This window comes from Micromesistius poutassou, assembly GCF_964030765.1.
Source record: "Micromesistius poutassou genome assembly, chromosome: 1".
NCBI lineage: Eukaryota > Metazoa > Chordata > Actinopteri > Gadiformes > Gadidae > Micromesistius > Micromesistius poutassou.
The window spans coordinates 11225318-11241750 of NC_140271.1; the positions used below are offsets into that span (position 1 = coordinate 11225318).

The window sequence follows — 16433 nt, forward strand, 5'->3', positions numbered from 1 at the left end:
TTTTTCCTATACGTAATATAATGACTTGAAACGTATCAAAGAAATATTAAACTGAGTCAAGAACAATCTCAAGATATGTTCAACAAAACATCCTTAAGTTTGACCAATGGCCATGTTTACGTTGATGGCAGGCGTAGTTGAGGATGATGTCATCCATGTGGGACCCAGCTGTGGTTTCAATGGCTCTGAACGATCTATATGGCTAAACTGTCTGAGTAATGAATCAATGGCTGGAGCAGATTGCATTAATTATAGATGAGATGGGTTTCGGTCTTTAAAGCTATATTTATTTGAGTAGCTCTGAGGACACATTGAATTTCTGTAAACTAGTGACAGCAAATCAAACACACATTCATTGACAAACTCTGCGGGAAGCCAGTGAGGGCATGCCTGGGGTTCAAAGGTCGCCAGCCACTATCGACCAGGGAGTCTTACATTTAACAGAGAGCTGAGCTGTTCCAAGTGACGCACTAACATTTATAAATGACGCTTCATTCGCTTGATGACGTAAACATGATTTTGATCACTAATGATATTTTTCCCTTTTGTGCGTCATGTTTCCTCTTCTTGTTTCATGTGTGTCTCCATGGTATTTGTGCGATGTCAATGCAGTCTGCAAATTCTTGAAATAATGTACGGTTTTGTTTTCTGAAAATATAAGATTTACCATTCTATAGGCCTATGATGTAAATATAGTATATTGGCATATAATGACACTATCACTCTGAACAACACTCATTTGCATTTGTTTTTAACACATAATACTTAATGCCAAAACATCATTTGGTGAATGAGATTGGTCAATGAGCATGACTGGAATGGGTTAGATAATGCACCGTGAATGAACGCTACAAAATGCTGTGATTCATCTGGGTCTCAACAGTCAGTACATTCATTAAAATGAGCAACTCATCAGGGCCATCGTGTTCAAATTGGAAATCAATCATCCAGGATCAATAGGTGCTGACCTTTGACCTATTGGTCAAGGCAGGGAGACTCAACCCAGGGTCAGTTCAATTAATGCAATAACATCATCTTTTTCATGTGTGCGCACACACACACACACACACACACACACACACACACACACACACACACACGCACACACACACACACACGCACACACAGAAATACAGAGAGACACACACACCCTCTCCTCCCCCTCCTTCTTTTTTGCGTAATATAAAGCAGAAGTTCAGCCTCTATCGTTCTAAATAACACCCATATAACATTGCAGAAGAATGAAACGACCAAACAGTTCAGAACAAGCAATACATGAATGTTGTGGATATATATCGCCCTCTTGTGGTGAGTTTTTGTAAATGTAGTGTTCTAAGGAAAATATCCCGTCTTTAAAGAAAATATATATATATTTCTCTTCCCCTCTTAAATATATGTTTTGGTAGATGAAAACTAATCTTCAAAAAAACGACTCTTACAGAAAATATAATTAATACTATAGATATAATAAAATGGTTGCTCTTCATGCTATCACTACAACTGCTATCACTACAGAAAATGCATTGTTCAATCAATTATTATTTACAATTAACTTTTTTTTTTTTCAATGTTTATTTTTACTCAACTGAGCAAGTGCAGTTAACAAAATTTTCGCCTGTTTGGGCTGATGAGAACACACCTGCCCTTCTTGATGATTCATTACTGGTCTAATCACACTGGTGATGACGGCTGACTGATTGCGGTGATCAGGTGACAGAAGGACATCCAAGGTCAGACAAAAGTCCCCAGGGTGCTGGGAACGCCCTAGGGCCTCATCGTTTCAGAATGAGGAGCCAGGAGGGACTGATTGGGTTGATTGGTGGGATTGCATTGTGTCAGCTAAATAAACACATGCAGCGTTGGTAAGTGTGTTAGAGGGGTGTGTGGGGCAAGGTGGGGGGGGGGGAACTCTGAACAAATGAGTCTTGTGCCCCCTCTGTCCGTCCAGGAGGTGGATGTGGTGCTGTGGCATTATAAGTACCTTGGGGCTAGACTGGTCTTGGAACATTGAGGCAGCATACAAGGAAGGCCAGAGCTGACTGTATTTCCCAAGGAGGCTTGGGCCCTTCAATGCATGCAGGACAATGCAGTACATGGTCCACTGGTCTGTGGTTGAGAAGAGAATGGTGGCCAAATTAATGGCTATCATTTGGGGCCAGGTAGAGGAGCAAGACATAGTAGCGCCCTCTAGTGGTTACTTGTGATATTGCTCCCCAGTGAGGGAGGTGCGTGCCGACATAAGAACCTTACCAATTAAATGTAGACCTAGTTATTTTATTGAATGAATAAAGAGGAGTGTAAATGAGACGTGGTGCTCAGAGCAGGTCGTGGCGTGTAATGAAAATAACACGAAAAGCTCCTGACCCATGCAAGTTGATAAAGATGGCAAAAACAAAAATCCTGAATACGTGCTCATTCGACAGAGTCCTGAATCCTGGGTTTTCAGCTGTATTTAGACATTACATCTAGATCGAGCAAGGCTAGATTCAATTCACTGACTACAGACTGCACATATGCTAATAGAATCCAGCTAAGCATTATTCACCCTTTTTATGAGGGAAAACCCTTTTGGGCCAGGCTGAAAATGATATCAGTCATCAGCAGGTGTTATCTCCGTGGACCAGCTTGTATTTTGGTGGACCCTCCTTAATCCATCCCTTATAGACCGCTAGGAAGTTGATCAGCTCTCTCTCTCTCTTTGTATGCAATGGTTTAACATTGTAGGCCTGTTTTATATAATTGATAGTTAAAGTAGGCTACATTTTTTCTTATAAACTGATCCTCGAGGTCAATTTTTCATTTGCCAAACGTTGATCCAATATACAATAAAATGGGATATATAATATACGCAAAAGAGTTTTGCGCTGTTCATTTATTCAAATTCTTCCACCCCTGAAAAAAGTGTCCCGGTATGCCTGAAACTCCCGGGCTGAAGATGGGTCCCACTCCGTGCCCGCAATCAGACCCAATCAACCCGGCAGATCCGGAGTGCTCCAAACATGACGATATCGAGCAAGACGAAACATGACTCCCCAGCCCCACCCGCAAACGCCGTACGTCCCCCATATATATATATATATATATATATATATATATATATAAAATCCTAGTTTAATTGACTTGCAGAGACTCGCATTGTGCACACGTTATTCCTCACATATAGGCATTGAAAGCATTGAAAACAAGTAGGCTAAAGAATATGAATTGTAGAGCCCAAAACTGAGAACTGAGAGCTATATTATCATAAAACATGTCAGTGGCTAAAATAAGCGGCCCAAATGATTTATCAATTTTAAGATACTTTAACCCCACAACTCCAAACACACCGTGCTCATTGATTTGATTAGTGTGTGCTGCTCTCGAAAACGACTTATCAAATCACTACGCGCGTTCCTTCGCTGCTCAAACCATCCGCGGTTTGGAACTACTTGACAGTGGATTGACCCTGGGCCCGGCTTTATGCTGTAGACATCATTGACATCAGATCAATATTCAATTCATAATCATAGAACGAGAGACAGGAGAACCTCAAGTCATTAAATTATGTGCATGAAGTGATTTCTCTATAAATATAAAAATAAATAGGTAAACATGGATAGCGTGCTGAAGTTAGAGGCTGGTCTGGTGGTTGCGTAACCCGAGAGGAGAGGCAGGAAAGGGATTTCAGCAACGAAACCCTGAGGACAGGGATTCGAGGAAACAGGGAGCCCGGAGAAAACACTGCAGAACAGACTCAGGAGAAAACGCTGCAGAACAGACTCAGGAGAGAACGCAGCAGAGCAGACTCAGGAGCAGAAGCACTGGGCCGAACATGTCCGCAGACACGGTAACTTGGGATGGTTTGTTGTTTGATAAATCAATGGAAGAACGATAGGATACGGAAATGTTCTGTGCTCTCCCCAGAAAGTTGTCTTTTACAAAAGTTTCATGTTCTCTAATAGTTTACGTTGATCTTCTAGATCGGACTAGTTTGAGTTAAGTTTAGTGGAGTTAGATTAGAGTTGAACTTCATGTCAGCATCCAAGTTCAAGTTACTGACCTGTCAAACTGTCATGTTTAACTCGATGTCAATAACGGGATGCAAACAACAAGTAGTCAACGTCAAAAATATTATTTGACTTTGCAAATAAGAAAAAGTATCGCTTTGGCAACCTTAATATTTATTTATCCATTTATTTACTTTGCTCATCTTTACGTCAGACCCTGAGGCCCCCTCGCCCGACTCTATCGGATTTTCACGGAGTCTCAATGGTCAATTACTTCACGGACAACTGGGAGAAGATTCAAAACTTTGAAGCCAGACCGGATGATATCCTCATCGCAACATACCCAAAAGCAGGTTGGTGTAATATAAATCCGAGGCCTTTTTTGAGTGGGGTCATTAGGCCTCCGTGGTTCACTTCCTTTGACCTAATTCTTGTCCCCTTTATTCACCACAATGCCACCGTAAACTCATTGACGCCATCTCTCTGTGTTTTTTTCAGGAACTACATGGACCTCCTACATTCTTGACCTTTTGTATTTTTCGCTGAGACAGCCAGATCGTATGACATCCGCCCCCATTTATGAGAGAGTACCTTTCCTGGAGATGCATATACCAAACTTTATGACTGGTGAGATTGTGATTATTTTGAGGTTTAGTCCTTTAATATAAACTAGATTAAGGGGAAACTTCTAAAAACGTGCGTGTGTGGCTCTGATAATAAAACTTAAAATGTTCAGCTGCAGATTATTCCCTTTGTTGTGTAATGTATATAGTAGTGGTAGTGGTAGTATAGTAATAGTGTAGTGTAATTCACAGTAGCTCTATCAACCATAATTACTGTAGATAAGTTAAAGAGCAGTTGAGTTTTCATCTCTCCATTTAGGAACTGATGTGGCAGAGAGCCTGGACACTTCTCCTCGTCTCATCAAAACACACCTGCCTGTCCAGTTTGTTCCAAAGTCCTTTTGGGAACAGAATTGCAGGGTACAGTGTTTGATTTCAAATCTCAAAGGGCACACATGGCACAATATACAACACACTGAAAGCTGAAGCTCTGAGCTCATTGTGCAAGGACATTTGACAACGGTATTAAGTAGCTGTTTACTAAATTGTACTTAATGAAATTAACAACAATTTGGTAATAAATTGAGTCAATCAATTTACAATTCAGCTTTATTGTGATTAAAGAAAATCAACATTTGAATTGAAATCTGTAATAGTAACTTCACATTTATGTAACGTGTATATCGATTTATCTTTGTAGTTATTTACAAAAGATACCATTGCCTATAAAGACCCAACACATATTGTTTCACTGATGGCGATCTAAATGCAGGTGGTGTATGTGGCCCGTAACCCTAAAGACAACGTGGTGTCTTATTTCCACTTTGACCGCATGAACTTCGCCCACCCAGAGCCAGGAGACTGGAACAGCTACCTCCAGAGATTCATGGATGGAAAGAGTCAGTGCAAAACATCAAAATGCCATCAAAGCAAAGTATACACAAACAACAGACTAGAAATGGGATACATTCTCCACTGCTTCACCTTCTCTAGAAGTTCTTTGATGGATTCCTATCTGGTTTTAGTGGTGTTTGGATCGTGGTACGACCATGTGACCGGCTGGTGGGAGAGGAAGCAGTCTCATCCTGAACTCCACTACATGTTCTTTGAAGATATGGTCGAGGTAAGCAGTGTCTGTGTGGGAGCAGCACTTCTTAATCAGTAGTACGTAGAGAGTAAAGCATTCACAAATATGACCTGTATAAAATGTTTTTCAGTTTTGTGTGTGTGTGTGTGTGTGTGTGTGTGTGTGTGTGTGTGTGTGTGTGTGTGTGTGTGTGTGTGTGTGTGTGTGTGTGTGTGTGTGTGTGTGTGTGTGTGTGTGTGTGTGCACGGTTGGTTCAACAGGACACCGGACGAGAGATAGACAAGTTGTGCTCCTTTCTTGGTTTGACTTCGACAGCCGAAGAGAAGCAACAGATCAGAGACTTGGTGCAGTTTGATAACATGAAGAAAGACGACATGGCCAACTACTCAACAGTGCCGGTGATGGACTTCAAGGTCTCTCCCTTCATGAGAAAAGGTAATAGATGACACATTTAAAGATGAACGTTTATTTTGTCCTTACTTTTGACAAACCCTCTTATTTAACAGGTAAGGTTGGTGACTGGAAAAACCACTTCACTATGACCCAGAACAAACAGTTTGATGAAGACTACAAGAAGAAGATGAAGAATACCACGCTACAGTTCCGCACTGAAGTTTGAAGTCTGGTCTGGCTTCTCCTGCATCACGATTCACCTGATGAGAAGACATGTTTGAGCTACAATGATCTAGAGTAACAGTGTCTTGCTGGCCTAGATAGATAGATCACTCTTTTTATAGCAGCTTTTATCCAAACTTAGTGATCTTTTCAAACACCTATGATAAACTGTGCATGCAACAATAAAGTATCTTATAAGAAATACAATTTACCGTCAAGTTTTAATTTCTGTGTATGCTTAGTATCAATTACATCATATATAGGTGAAAGATAACAAACCTACAAGTCTTGTTTACGTACGATTAATAAATAACTTCAGATGTAAAATTAATAGTAGACCAGAATCAAGCATATTCGTTGTAGGAGGAGCGGTCCGACATCTGCTGGTTCACATCTTGTTCCAGGTGTTGTGTCGTGGTACGTGTCCCCTCTCAAAATATTTTCTTGGATGTTTGGCCAAAAGTAAATTAATATGGTAAATAAATCCATAAAGTTACTTTTTATGATCAGAAAATAAAGTACGACAGGCAAACAATATTAGTGAAAAGTGACCCGGAAGTGAACAACAACAATTAAAAATGTATTCGTAATTATTAAATCACTTTTCAGAATGACAGGATGTCAACAGACATCATGTCATTATTAAATCACTTTCTTTTCAGAATGACAGGATGTCTCAACAGACATGAGGTAGCAGCTTGTTGTGTCATAAGTTGCGCTGCTTAAGGGAACATCTGTAGCCTACTTTACGGAGTTATGATTAGGATGATTAGTACGTGTCTGCATGTGTGGTCGACAAAAATAAACGCATATCAGTATAACGCAATAACCATAACAATATTATCAAATCACTAAGATGCACATGTGAAATAGATAGTTTCTTAGAATACCACTAGGATGGTAATCAACACTCATTAACGCTAGGGGCTAGTCGTGTACAGTTTACGTTACAACCAACCATAATAAATACGATTTACCATTGTCAACTTGATATTAAAATCGAACTTGAAACTCGCACTGAACTGAAACCGAAACTTAACTTGCATATATAGTGCTCTGTCATAGCCGTTGAGATCAGGGGCCACATGCCAATGAACTATTCGAGGGGTCAAAGTCAAAGCCAAACATCTTGTGATTTATATGCATCACATTTCTAAAGGTTCCCCTCCTATCTGCATACCTTCACTGGCCCTGACTGACACTCAGGTCATAGCTTATGATACATGTGTTAATTTCTTGTATACTTCAAAAGCTATTTTTGATGAATACAACTTATTTTTGACTCCTTACCAAATAATGAACCTGTTATACTGAACCGACCCTCCCATCTGGTAGGCATGTCTCCATCCACACCTTGGTGATAAATAACAGCTGATTGATTTGGCCCATTTTTACACCATGTTCCCCGGAAAACAAATAGCACAGAAGCACTTTGTTATTCACTACACTCGACTCCTGGTGGTTTACGGCCCACTCATTCACATCGGTTTGAAGTGAAACAACAGTTCTCTAAAGGATTGCACAGGTCATCTGCAACTACGATAACATCGCAAAAACACAGGCCAAAAGACATCAAATGAGGCAATGCTGAGAGCAGCAGACCCAAGTTTAGCCAGGTTACCGCAATGTGCAGAGTTATGGGATGTTCCATTGCCTGCACCCCCTGTTGCTATTGGCTCTGCCCTGCTGTCAAGACTTGGGGAGAATCTGGGTACAGATCGCATTATCAAAAGAAGGTCCACCATCACAGCAAAAGTCTGAAAGGGTGTAGCCTTTTAAAGTGGTTCTTCTAGGCACCAGAAGGGTTCCCCTATGGTTCTCAAATGGGGGTAAGTGTACCCCTGGGGGTACGTGAAGGCACTCCAGGGGGTACGTGAGATTTTAAAATATATATATATATTTTTTCAGTATCATTCATGCAAAACTTCAGGAAAATATAAGTATAAGTTCATAAAATTAATTTTATATTCAGTAGGCTATTCAATTTCATTATCCTTAAAACCCAGAGTCTCCCCCATACCAGGATGGTTAGACCCAACCTGTCATATGCCACCTGGCATCACCTGTCAATCACTTGGATCAACGATGGAGTCGTGGTTGAAGCGTAGCAGCAATTATTTTGAAAACACGGAGGGACAAGTGGTAAAGGAGGCCAAAACAAAAATGCTTTGCGCTGGTTAGGGGGTACTTGGCTGAAAAAATATTTCACAGGGGGTACATCACTGAAAAAAAAAAGTTGAGAACCACTGGTCTAGAGTATAAGATAGATATAAGAACATGTTGGCCTATTACTAAATGTAATAGGCCTAGGTTGACCATTTCACTGCATTAAGGCTAGCCATTGAACCTACACTGCAAAATGTGACCTACACATGCTTTGATGGCACTGTTGAGTTGTACACCTTTAAAGCAATACTAATAACGGTATTCCTATTCTCAGTTCAGCTGTAAGTACAATGTTTGTCCTACAGAGGGCGCAGCCGTGCTAGTTTTAGCTCGGTGTAGTACTATGGACGCTGACAGTAGTAATTTTTTTCATTACATTCATTTTTTTGTATGCTGTTATTTACTGTACGGTTCCTAGGCTTACTCTAAAGTGTCAATCACTACAAGCACAGAAAGTAAGAACTCGGAAACTGCAGCAGAGCTTAAATGATGCAGTTCAAAAATGAATATGCTTTTGCATAAACGTCATCGTAACCGATTGGTGAAACCTCTATGGCGACGTCACGGTGTCCCTTATTGCAAATCAATTTGTGGGATTTGCGGATGTGTGTTGCAGAGTGATTGGTTAACCTCAACCACAACCAACTATAACTATCCCTTCATAGAGCGTTTATCCATTATGACAGGTGTTATTGAATGTCTTGCAGTGTAACTTTTCAATTCAGTCTATTAATTGACAAAAAATGTTGCATAACATTTGTGTTTTTTGGTACCATGTTACAAATACAACATGGTACCAATACCATTATTATTGGTAATACCATTACCATATTGGTAATACCATAATACCAATACCATTACCAATAAGGCTTGTGCTGGATACACACACACACACACACACACACACACACACACACACACACACACACACACGCACACACACACACACACACACACACACACACACAATGTACACACAGGCAAACTCATTCTGCTCGGCTTCTTTTCCACCCATTATAATCCTCTCCCCTCTTCTATGCCACGCCCCCCCCCCCCCCCCCATCTCCCATTCTGTAAACCTTAAACCTTCTCGTCCCCCTCTTCATGTCCTCTCGTCATCCCGCCGTGGACCCCTTCACCCCGGCCCCACAGCCCCTCTGTCCCCGCCTGACTGGAGCGGTTTAGCTGAGGACACATGACGCTTGCATAACAATCGTCTTTCACCGAGGCGGCGGCGGAGGGGGGAAATGAATGCATGCATGCATCCGTTGGCGGTTCAATGCGTGTGTGTGTGTGTGTGTGTGTGTGTGTGTGTGTGTGTGTGTGTGTGTGTGTGTGTGTGTGTGTGTGTGTGTGTGTGTGTGTGTGTGTGTGTGTGCGTGTGTGCGTGTGTGCGTGCATAACATAATGCGTGATCACACGGTCCTCATCAGTAAGGCCATGAATCTTCCATACTGCTTTAACAGAAAGTCTGACACAAGGCGTGAATGAACCCGCTGTCAGACGGCGTTAGCGTCTAGCGGCCGCGGTGGGCTATTTAAAGCCCTCCGCTGGAAGCCCCCGTTCCCCTTTAGTTGAGCAGTAACGTCTCGAATGCGGCTCTGTCTGTCAACTGTCTGTCAATCTGTTTTGACTGTGTCACCGCGTCCATGAAGCACGCGCACGCGTCGCACGGGCACGCAGTTGCTCGACTATATGCTCATGCGCTCTTGACATCTGCAGTGTGTGTGTGTGTGTGTGTGTGTGTGTGTGTGTGTGTGTGTGTGTGTGTGTGTGTGTGTGTGTGTGTCTGAGATCTGCATTAAACATCTGTTTTCATGAACTGAACGTGAACGGGGGGGGGGGGGGGGGGGGCTGGGGGGCGGCGGGGGGGCTTGGGAGGATTTTGATTGGTTGAGAGCAAACCTGCTTGTTACATCATCTCCTACCCAACAACCAAAGCAATTTAAACACAAAAAAGAACTACATCCAGGCGTCCAGAACAATGGCCCTCACAGAAAGTATTCCGTAGTTTGCTTAGCAACCGTTTATTTGTGGCTAACCCCGCAGAAAAACAAGAAGACAGCATGCTTTTCATCAAAAACTTAAATGTTATAAAACTGCAACATGGCAGTCTAGTAGCCTACAATCTATAGGTTAAAGTAGTGACATCTAGCGGTGAGTTTGCAGACTGCCACCAACCCGTTAGATGACCCACTCCCTTGGAATAAGTAAAGGGCGTAATAAATAAACGATTTTTATTTTCATCGGATTATGCAAAACCAAATGTGTTCTGCTATATCCCACAAACGACGACGAAGCTGCTTGCAACATCACCTTACCCCTAGGTTTTGTATGTGGGCACTGGTTGAGTCTGTGTGCAACGTATGCTAAACTGAAGCCTGTAGTCCTCAGGTCTATCTCCTGGATTATCTGTGATCGGTGTCACAGAGATGTTTGAGTGGATTTTCCATTTTACCACCAGGTGTGACGAGTTGATTGGCCATTTCACAATGAACCCCATAGTGACATCACACATGTTGGACAACAAGATCAGTCGGCACGGTCCATTTGGTAGGAAGGCCTAGGCCTACGCCTACTACACAGCTGGGTGATTATAATTATACTTCCATGGCACCGGGTCATGTTCAATTGGAAATGGCTAATCAGCATCCCACCTGGTGGTGAAGGGGCCTTAAATGATTTTAATTTCTAGATAATCATTATTTTATTTATATATATATATATATATATATATATATATATATATATACCTAAACCTCTAACCTCTACCCCAGTCAGGAGGTAGAGCGGGTTGACTTGTAACCAGAAGGTTGATAGTTCGGAGTGGAAAGGTGTCCCTGAGCAAGGCACCTCACCCTAACTGCTCCTGAACTGCTCCATGCAAGGCTGTTGCCTTGCATGGTTGACGCCGTCGGTGTGTGAATGTGTGTATTAACTGTTAGCTCATAAAAGCGTCTGCTGTATGCCCTGAATGTAAATTAAAAATGTATGACATTATAGGCAGAAGGAGACAGACTAATACCAAAGATAGTGTGTTTTATACGAAAATTAATTTCAGTCATACACAGATGGCCTTGATTTGAGACTCATACTCTCTACCATTCCGAGTGTTGAATCCCGTGTCCCGGATAAAACAAAAAACAAAATCCACCGCCCAGTGGGTTATTCCAAGAACGGAGGTTTAACAAACAAGAGTTAACGCTGAACTCTAGGTTGATTGACCCTGTGCCGACTAACCCAGAGCTGTCAGTTCCACCGCACCGGTTAGTTCAATCAACACGGGGTTGGTCAGGGTTGTGCGCGTTCACGGCAACGGCAACCTATAAATACGTGATGTATGGATCATGGAAATCCTGATCAAAATGGCGAAACGGGCCGCAACTAAAGAATAAAAATGATGGAAGAAAACAGTGTTTGGTGTGTGTTTTTTTTAAATATTGAAATGATTTCTGCAAATGTGGTCTCGCATCCTTTGTCCAGCCCTTACAACCATTTGCGGAATGTGTTCCTCCTCGAGGAACGGGTCAAAGGGGGGAGGCATCTCTTTGCGCAGATATTGTGGAGGACGGCGCATGCAACAATTACATCGCATGCCCGTTCCGGACAAACTCTTAGTCCACGTAGCACTGGAATCTGGACTTCAATATCCCGAATGTATTTTAAATCTTAACGCGGTTTCTGCTGTGTGCCAGGTTAAATGTTGTCTGTGGTCCAGGAGCGTGATTAGGGTAGGCCTACGGGATGATGAGCGTCGGGAGGCATGGATACCCTCGATCTCCTAGGAGATCCCCATCGAATTGCCCTGCGATCAAATACAAACTTTGAGCTATCTTGCACAAGCACAACAATTATATGAGGTCTATGATATGTTCATGATGCAACGCACCCTGTTGAAATGTATTGCTCAAATTGGATTCACGATACATCCTGGCATCGTGGACCGAGCGCTTAACAAACCATCATGGATATATTGGAAATAGCCAATATAGATATACCTACCTGAACATTTATACTGCGATAGCCTTTCCTGTTCACATAATCAGCCTCATTTATAGATGGAACACTTAAAGTAGATAATGCTGACCTGCAAGTTGGTGAAACTCCATTTTAATGCGTCTCGTGGGTTTATGGCCTGGAAAAACGATGAAATTACGCAATAACCGCTTCAGCGCAAGACAGACTTTACGCACTGAGCGGCAGACAGCTTTGCCTATGTGCTCAGCATCTCCTACACTGTACAAAAAGCTACCCGTCGCAAAAAAAAACGGAAAGCTATGCAAATTGTTTGCAGTGAACTGAGGGCAGATCCACGATTGGTAACATTTGCAATGTAGGGTTGGAGAAGGCTATTTAAATATATCAAAGAATCACGTTAAAAACGATATCTCTCCAGCAAAGAGTCATCCGGAAAGGACAATATGTCGAGCCGTGGTCTAATTAATTAATTAATCTATCTCTGTGAATTGCACGAATTATTTGCGCTCCGATATCAACAGGCCTCTCGTCCAAAGGGCATGCCATTGTGAACACGTAAAAGCTGCGATAAACGCGGGTTTAAATACCCTGAGCAAAACCGGGTTATCTTCCAAACTTAACCTGCGCAAAACCTGCTCCGACCAGGTTTGATTGAGAGCATATGTTTCTATAGCAACTTACATAGGCTACCATGTTCATTTTGGAACGGAAAACCTAGGGTTGCCGCTAACCCTGGGTTAACTTACTGGGTAAGTGATAAAACCGGCTTTGTGGAATACCCCACAGGCCCGTCTCAGACCTATCCACAACAAATCACGCTTCTCCTCACAAGATGCAGCAGCTCACTCCCACTTCCAGTCAGCACGGTGCGCTCTGCCAGTTAACTCCCTCACGTGTGCCTTATCTCCAGGAGAAAGGAATCCAGTCGCCCTGGCCACAAATACCCCAGACCTGGAACCACCTGTTCCTTCTCCCACTGGAGGACTAGCCTGAACTGAACCCTTTAACTCACGTTTCAGCTCCAAAGTACGTCACCCAGCCTGGCTAGCATATGCAAAACATAATTAGTAGTGTCCATTAGGAGCAGAATAATTAGGAGGTTTATTCCATTACGGATTTTCTTGTATTTCTGTTTGAATATTTTTTTCAAATGTGCTTAAAGCTGCAGTAATCGATCCTTGCTTGGCCCACTTTGTTTAGTTTTGATGGAGTCTCATGGCTCTCATGCATTTCCATGCTCTCATACCATTTCCAGATGTAAAGGAGACTCATAACAAACATTGTAACTTCAATAAGTGGGGCGAACAAAAAAACGTCCGTAAGCTGCAATAACTCAAGACACAGTAATGTTTGTTTCTTAAAGAGTAATGGTGCATTCTATTTGTCCACCCGACTCGATCTGCGAGTCGGATTTCCGAGTGTGTTTTTCTACTATTTTAAGCACTTGTGCTTTTGTTGTAACCAAATGAAGAAGTCTTACACATAGCACTGTATACTGTTACCTATAGGCATGTCGTTACAGTCTTATTATGTGTTAAATACCGCCGCTGAAATTGGCTAGAGACGCTCCATGTTGCTATGACAACAATGCCGATTCTTGAGCAGAAAGCAGAGCTCCGACTCGTCTTGTTGTGTGTCAAATAGAACGAAAAACCCGGGGTCACTCGTTTTACGAGACGGATGTGACGTCACACCCGAGCAAATAGAAGGCACCATTCCCCAACACTAAACTTTACCCAGAGGGCTTTGCAGCTAGCCAGTTACAGCCAATGAGACACAAGACAGTTAATTCTTCAGAGATGGTGCAGTCTTTGGTTAGCTTTAAGTCAAACAACGATAGCCTATGGTATTCTGTACAGGCGGGCCAACACATACACGTGACAGTTTTCGACACAAGCGGAGGATCGGTGAAAAACGCAGGATTGACATTGATTTTATTCAGACAACTCTGGGTTTGGTCGCATTTGACTTGACATGGTCGAATTGCAGTGACGTATTCCTATGCATCGCCGTCGCGTCGTCATTTCAGCCATTCACTATATCCCCATCATCATTTCAGTAACAGAGTGTCATTTGCATATCACTAAATATAATCAACAGTGAACACCAAAGAGATGATGAACGTTTGAATAGTTGCGATGCGAGCCGGCGAGGGCGTTGGGTGGGGGGGGAGGTGGTGTGGGGCGGCCAACGATGCACCGAGGGTGACCTGAAAGTGCATACAAAGCCGTTTTGTCATTTACAAAGACATTGTTTTTTTTTCTCCAATAAAGTGAGGCAACATTTTTAGAAAATGACGATAATAAAAATAAAAAAGCTTGACTTCTGTTTCCACCTTTCAACGACACAACCACGCTTTTTTTTCCTTTCGTTTTCTCCGTATGGCTGTAAAGTCCCGACGTCCATTCGAAAAAAAAAAAACATCATCCACGCTTTTGATAAAAGGGTAACAAAAAAAGCAATTCAAACATCGACAGGTAAAAAAAAACAACAACAAACAACCCCAAAATAATTAACAAAACAAAAAACCCGACCACGGTATGGATCCTGGACTTCACGATGTTTCTTTAATTATACAATTTATTTATACATATATATACATATATATATATATATATATATATACATATATATATATATATGTTTGTTTACATATTTATATATATATTTTTACATTCCTCAATGTGGACACACCCCTTGGGGAGCTGTCTCCTCTTGATTCCTCCACCACGTCTAAGTGCTAGGATGGGGTAGGGGGCAGAGTGACGGTCGAGTGACTGTTGTGTTGGGGGGGGGGGCCTGGATCAATATGGGGGTACGGTGTTTATGGAGATGACGGGGAGGGGGGTCAGGAAGAGGCGGGTTGTGGGAGGGGTCGGAGGGGTGGGGTCTGGCTACTAAACCACAAGACGAATCACAAACACCTAGGGGGTTGGGGGGGTAGGGGATGATGAGGAGGATGGACAGAAGAACAGGAGAGAGCCGTGGAAACAAGGAAAGACAAGTGCATTCCCTGGGAAAGTGGCGTCAGTGACTCGGGTTTGGTTGTTTTTGGCAAACGCTTGTTTGCATAAGAAGCTGTGTGTGGTTCTGCCTGCTGTGTGTGTGTGTGTGTGTGTGTGTGTGTGTGTGTGTGTGTGTGTGTGTGAGAGAGAGCATGCGTGTGTGTGTGTGTGTGTGTGTGTGTGTGTGTGTGTGATTGTTGTTTTGGCAAAAGTGGTAGAGGCCAGACCTTGCAAGGACAGCCTCTGAACACGATGCTATGCTGTTCCTTTGTGACCGTGGGATCACTTTACAGATTTGCACATTAATATCATACATTTTATGTGTGTGCATGCAAAAAAATCCTTCACTGTTTACATTGCAATGGCATTGGCCAGAGGTCAGATGTGGTGTCAGATCTGGAACCACATATGAAGGAATGGGAGGGGGCAGGTGGGGGTCGGGAAGGCGGAGCTGTCCATGATAGTGGTGAGTGGACCCGAGTGGATTTGTTGTGTGATGTGTCCACACTGCTCCCGTATTAAATCTCCCCCGTAGCAAAAACAATAAGGAACAATACAAACTAATTTCGGGGTGTGTGATCCCCACGGTTATTGTTTTTTCCCCCCGTTGTGTTGTGTACCACCGACCACCACCGCGCGATGACTTGATTAAATGGCTTCTGCGTGCGGATGGCCACTGAGATTCGTCTGTCCCTCGGTTTTGCTGGTGTGTCTGATCATGGCTTTGAAGGCAGTGTGCTCTGTGGTGCTGGTGCGATTAGACTAGTCTGAGTAGAAGTAGAAGTAGAAGAAGAAGGAGGAGGAGTCAATAGGTGTCTGTGAGAGAGAGACACACCCCAGAGAGTGCTGCGCTGCCCGCCCCGATCTGATCTCCTCGTCTGGAAAGGGAACCCGAAATGTACTGGAAAAAAGACAATAAAAAAGACAACCTAAGGAGGAGGAAATAGAAAATGTTTTTTTTGTATAAAACTCGGTTGGTGTAAGAAAGGTAAACTAGAATCCTCAATGTTGATTTGGCTTAACCGTGTCGTTT

At 42.7% G+C, this 16433-nt stretch overlaps 1 protein-coding gene across 2 annotated transcripts; it reads left to right on the plus strand.

The window, feature by feature from the left end:
• Positions 1 to 3702: 3702 nt before the first annotated feature.
• On the plus strand, positions 3703 to 6419 carry LOC311381959 (cytosolic sulfotransferase 1-like). Of its 2 annotated transcripts, XM_084488490.1 has the most exons (8): positions 3703 to 3826; positions 4201 to 4339; positions 4485 to 4613; positions 4869 to 4969; positions 5322 to 5448; positions 5575 to 5672; positions 5897 to 6071; positions 6143 to 6419. In XM_084488490.1, the coding sequence occupies exons 1-8, from the start codon at positions 3812 to 3814 to the stop codon at positions 6253 to 6255; spliced, it is 897 nt and encodes a 298-aa protein (XP_084344616.1). In that variant the 5' UTR covers positions 3703 to 3811; the 3' UTR covers positions 6256 to 6419. The 2 variants fall into 2 exon arrangements, with proteins under 2 accessions (XP_084344616.1, XP_084344615.1); XM_084488489.1 differs by having other exon boundaries at positions 5322 to 5672.
• Positions 6420 to 16433: the final 10014 nt, after the last annotated feature.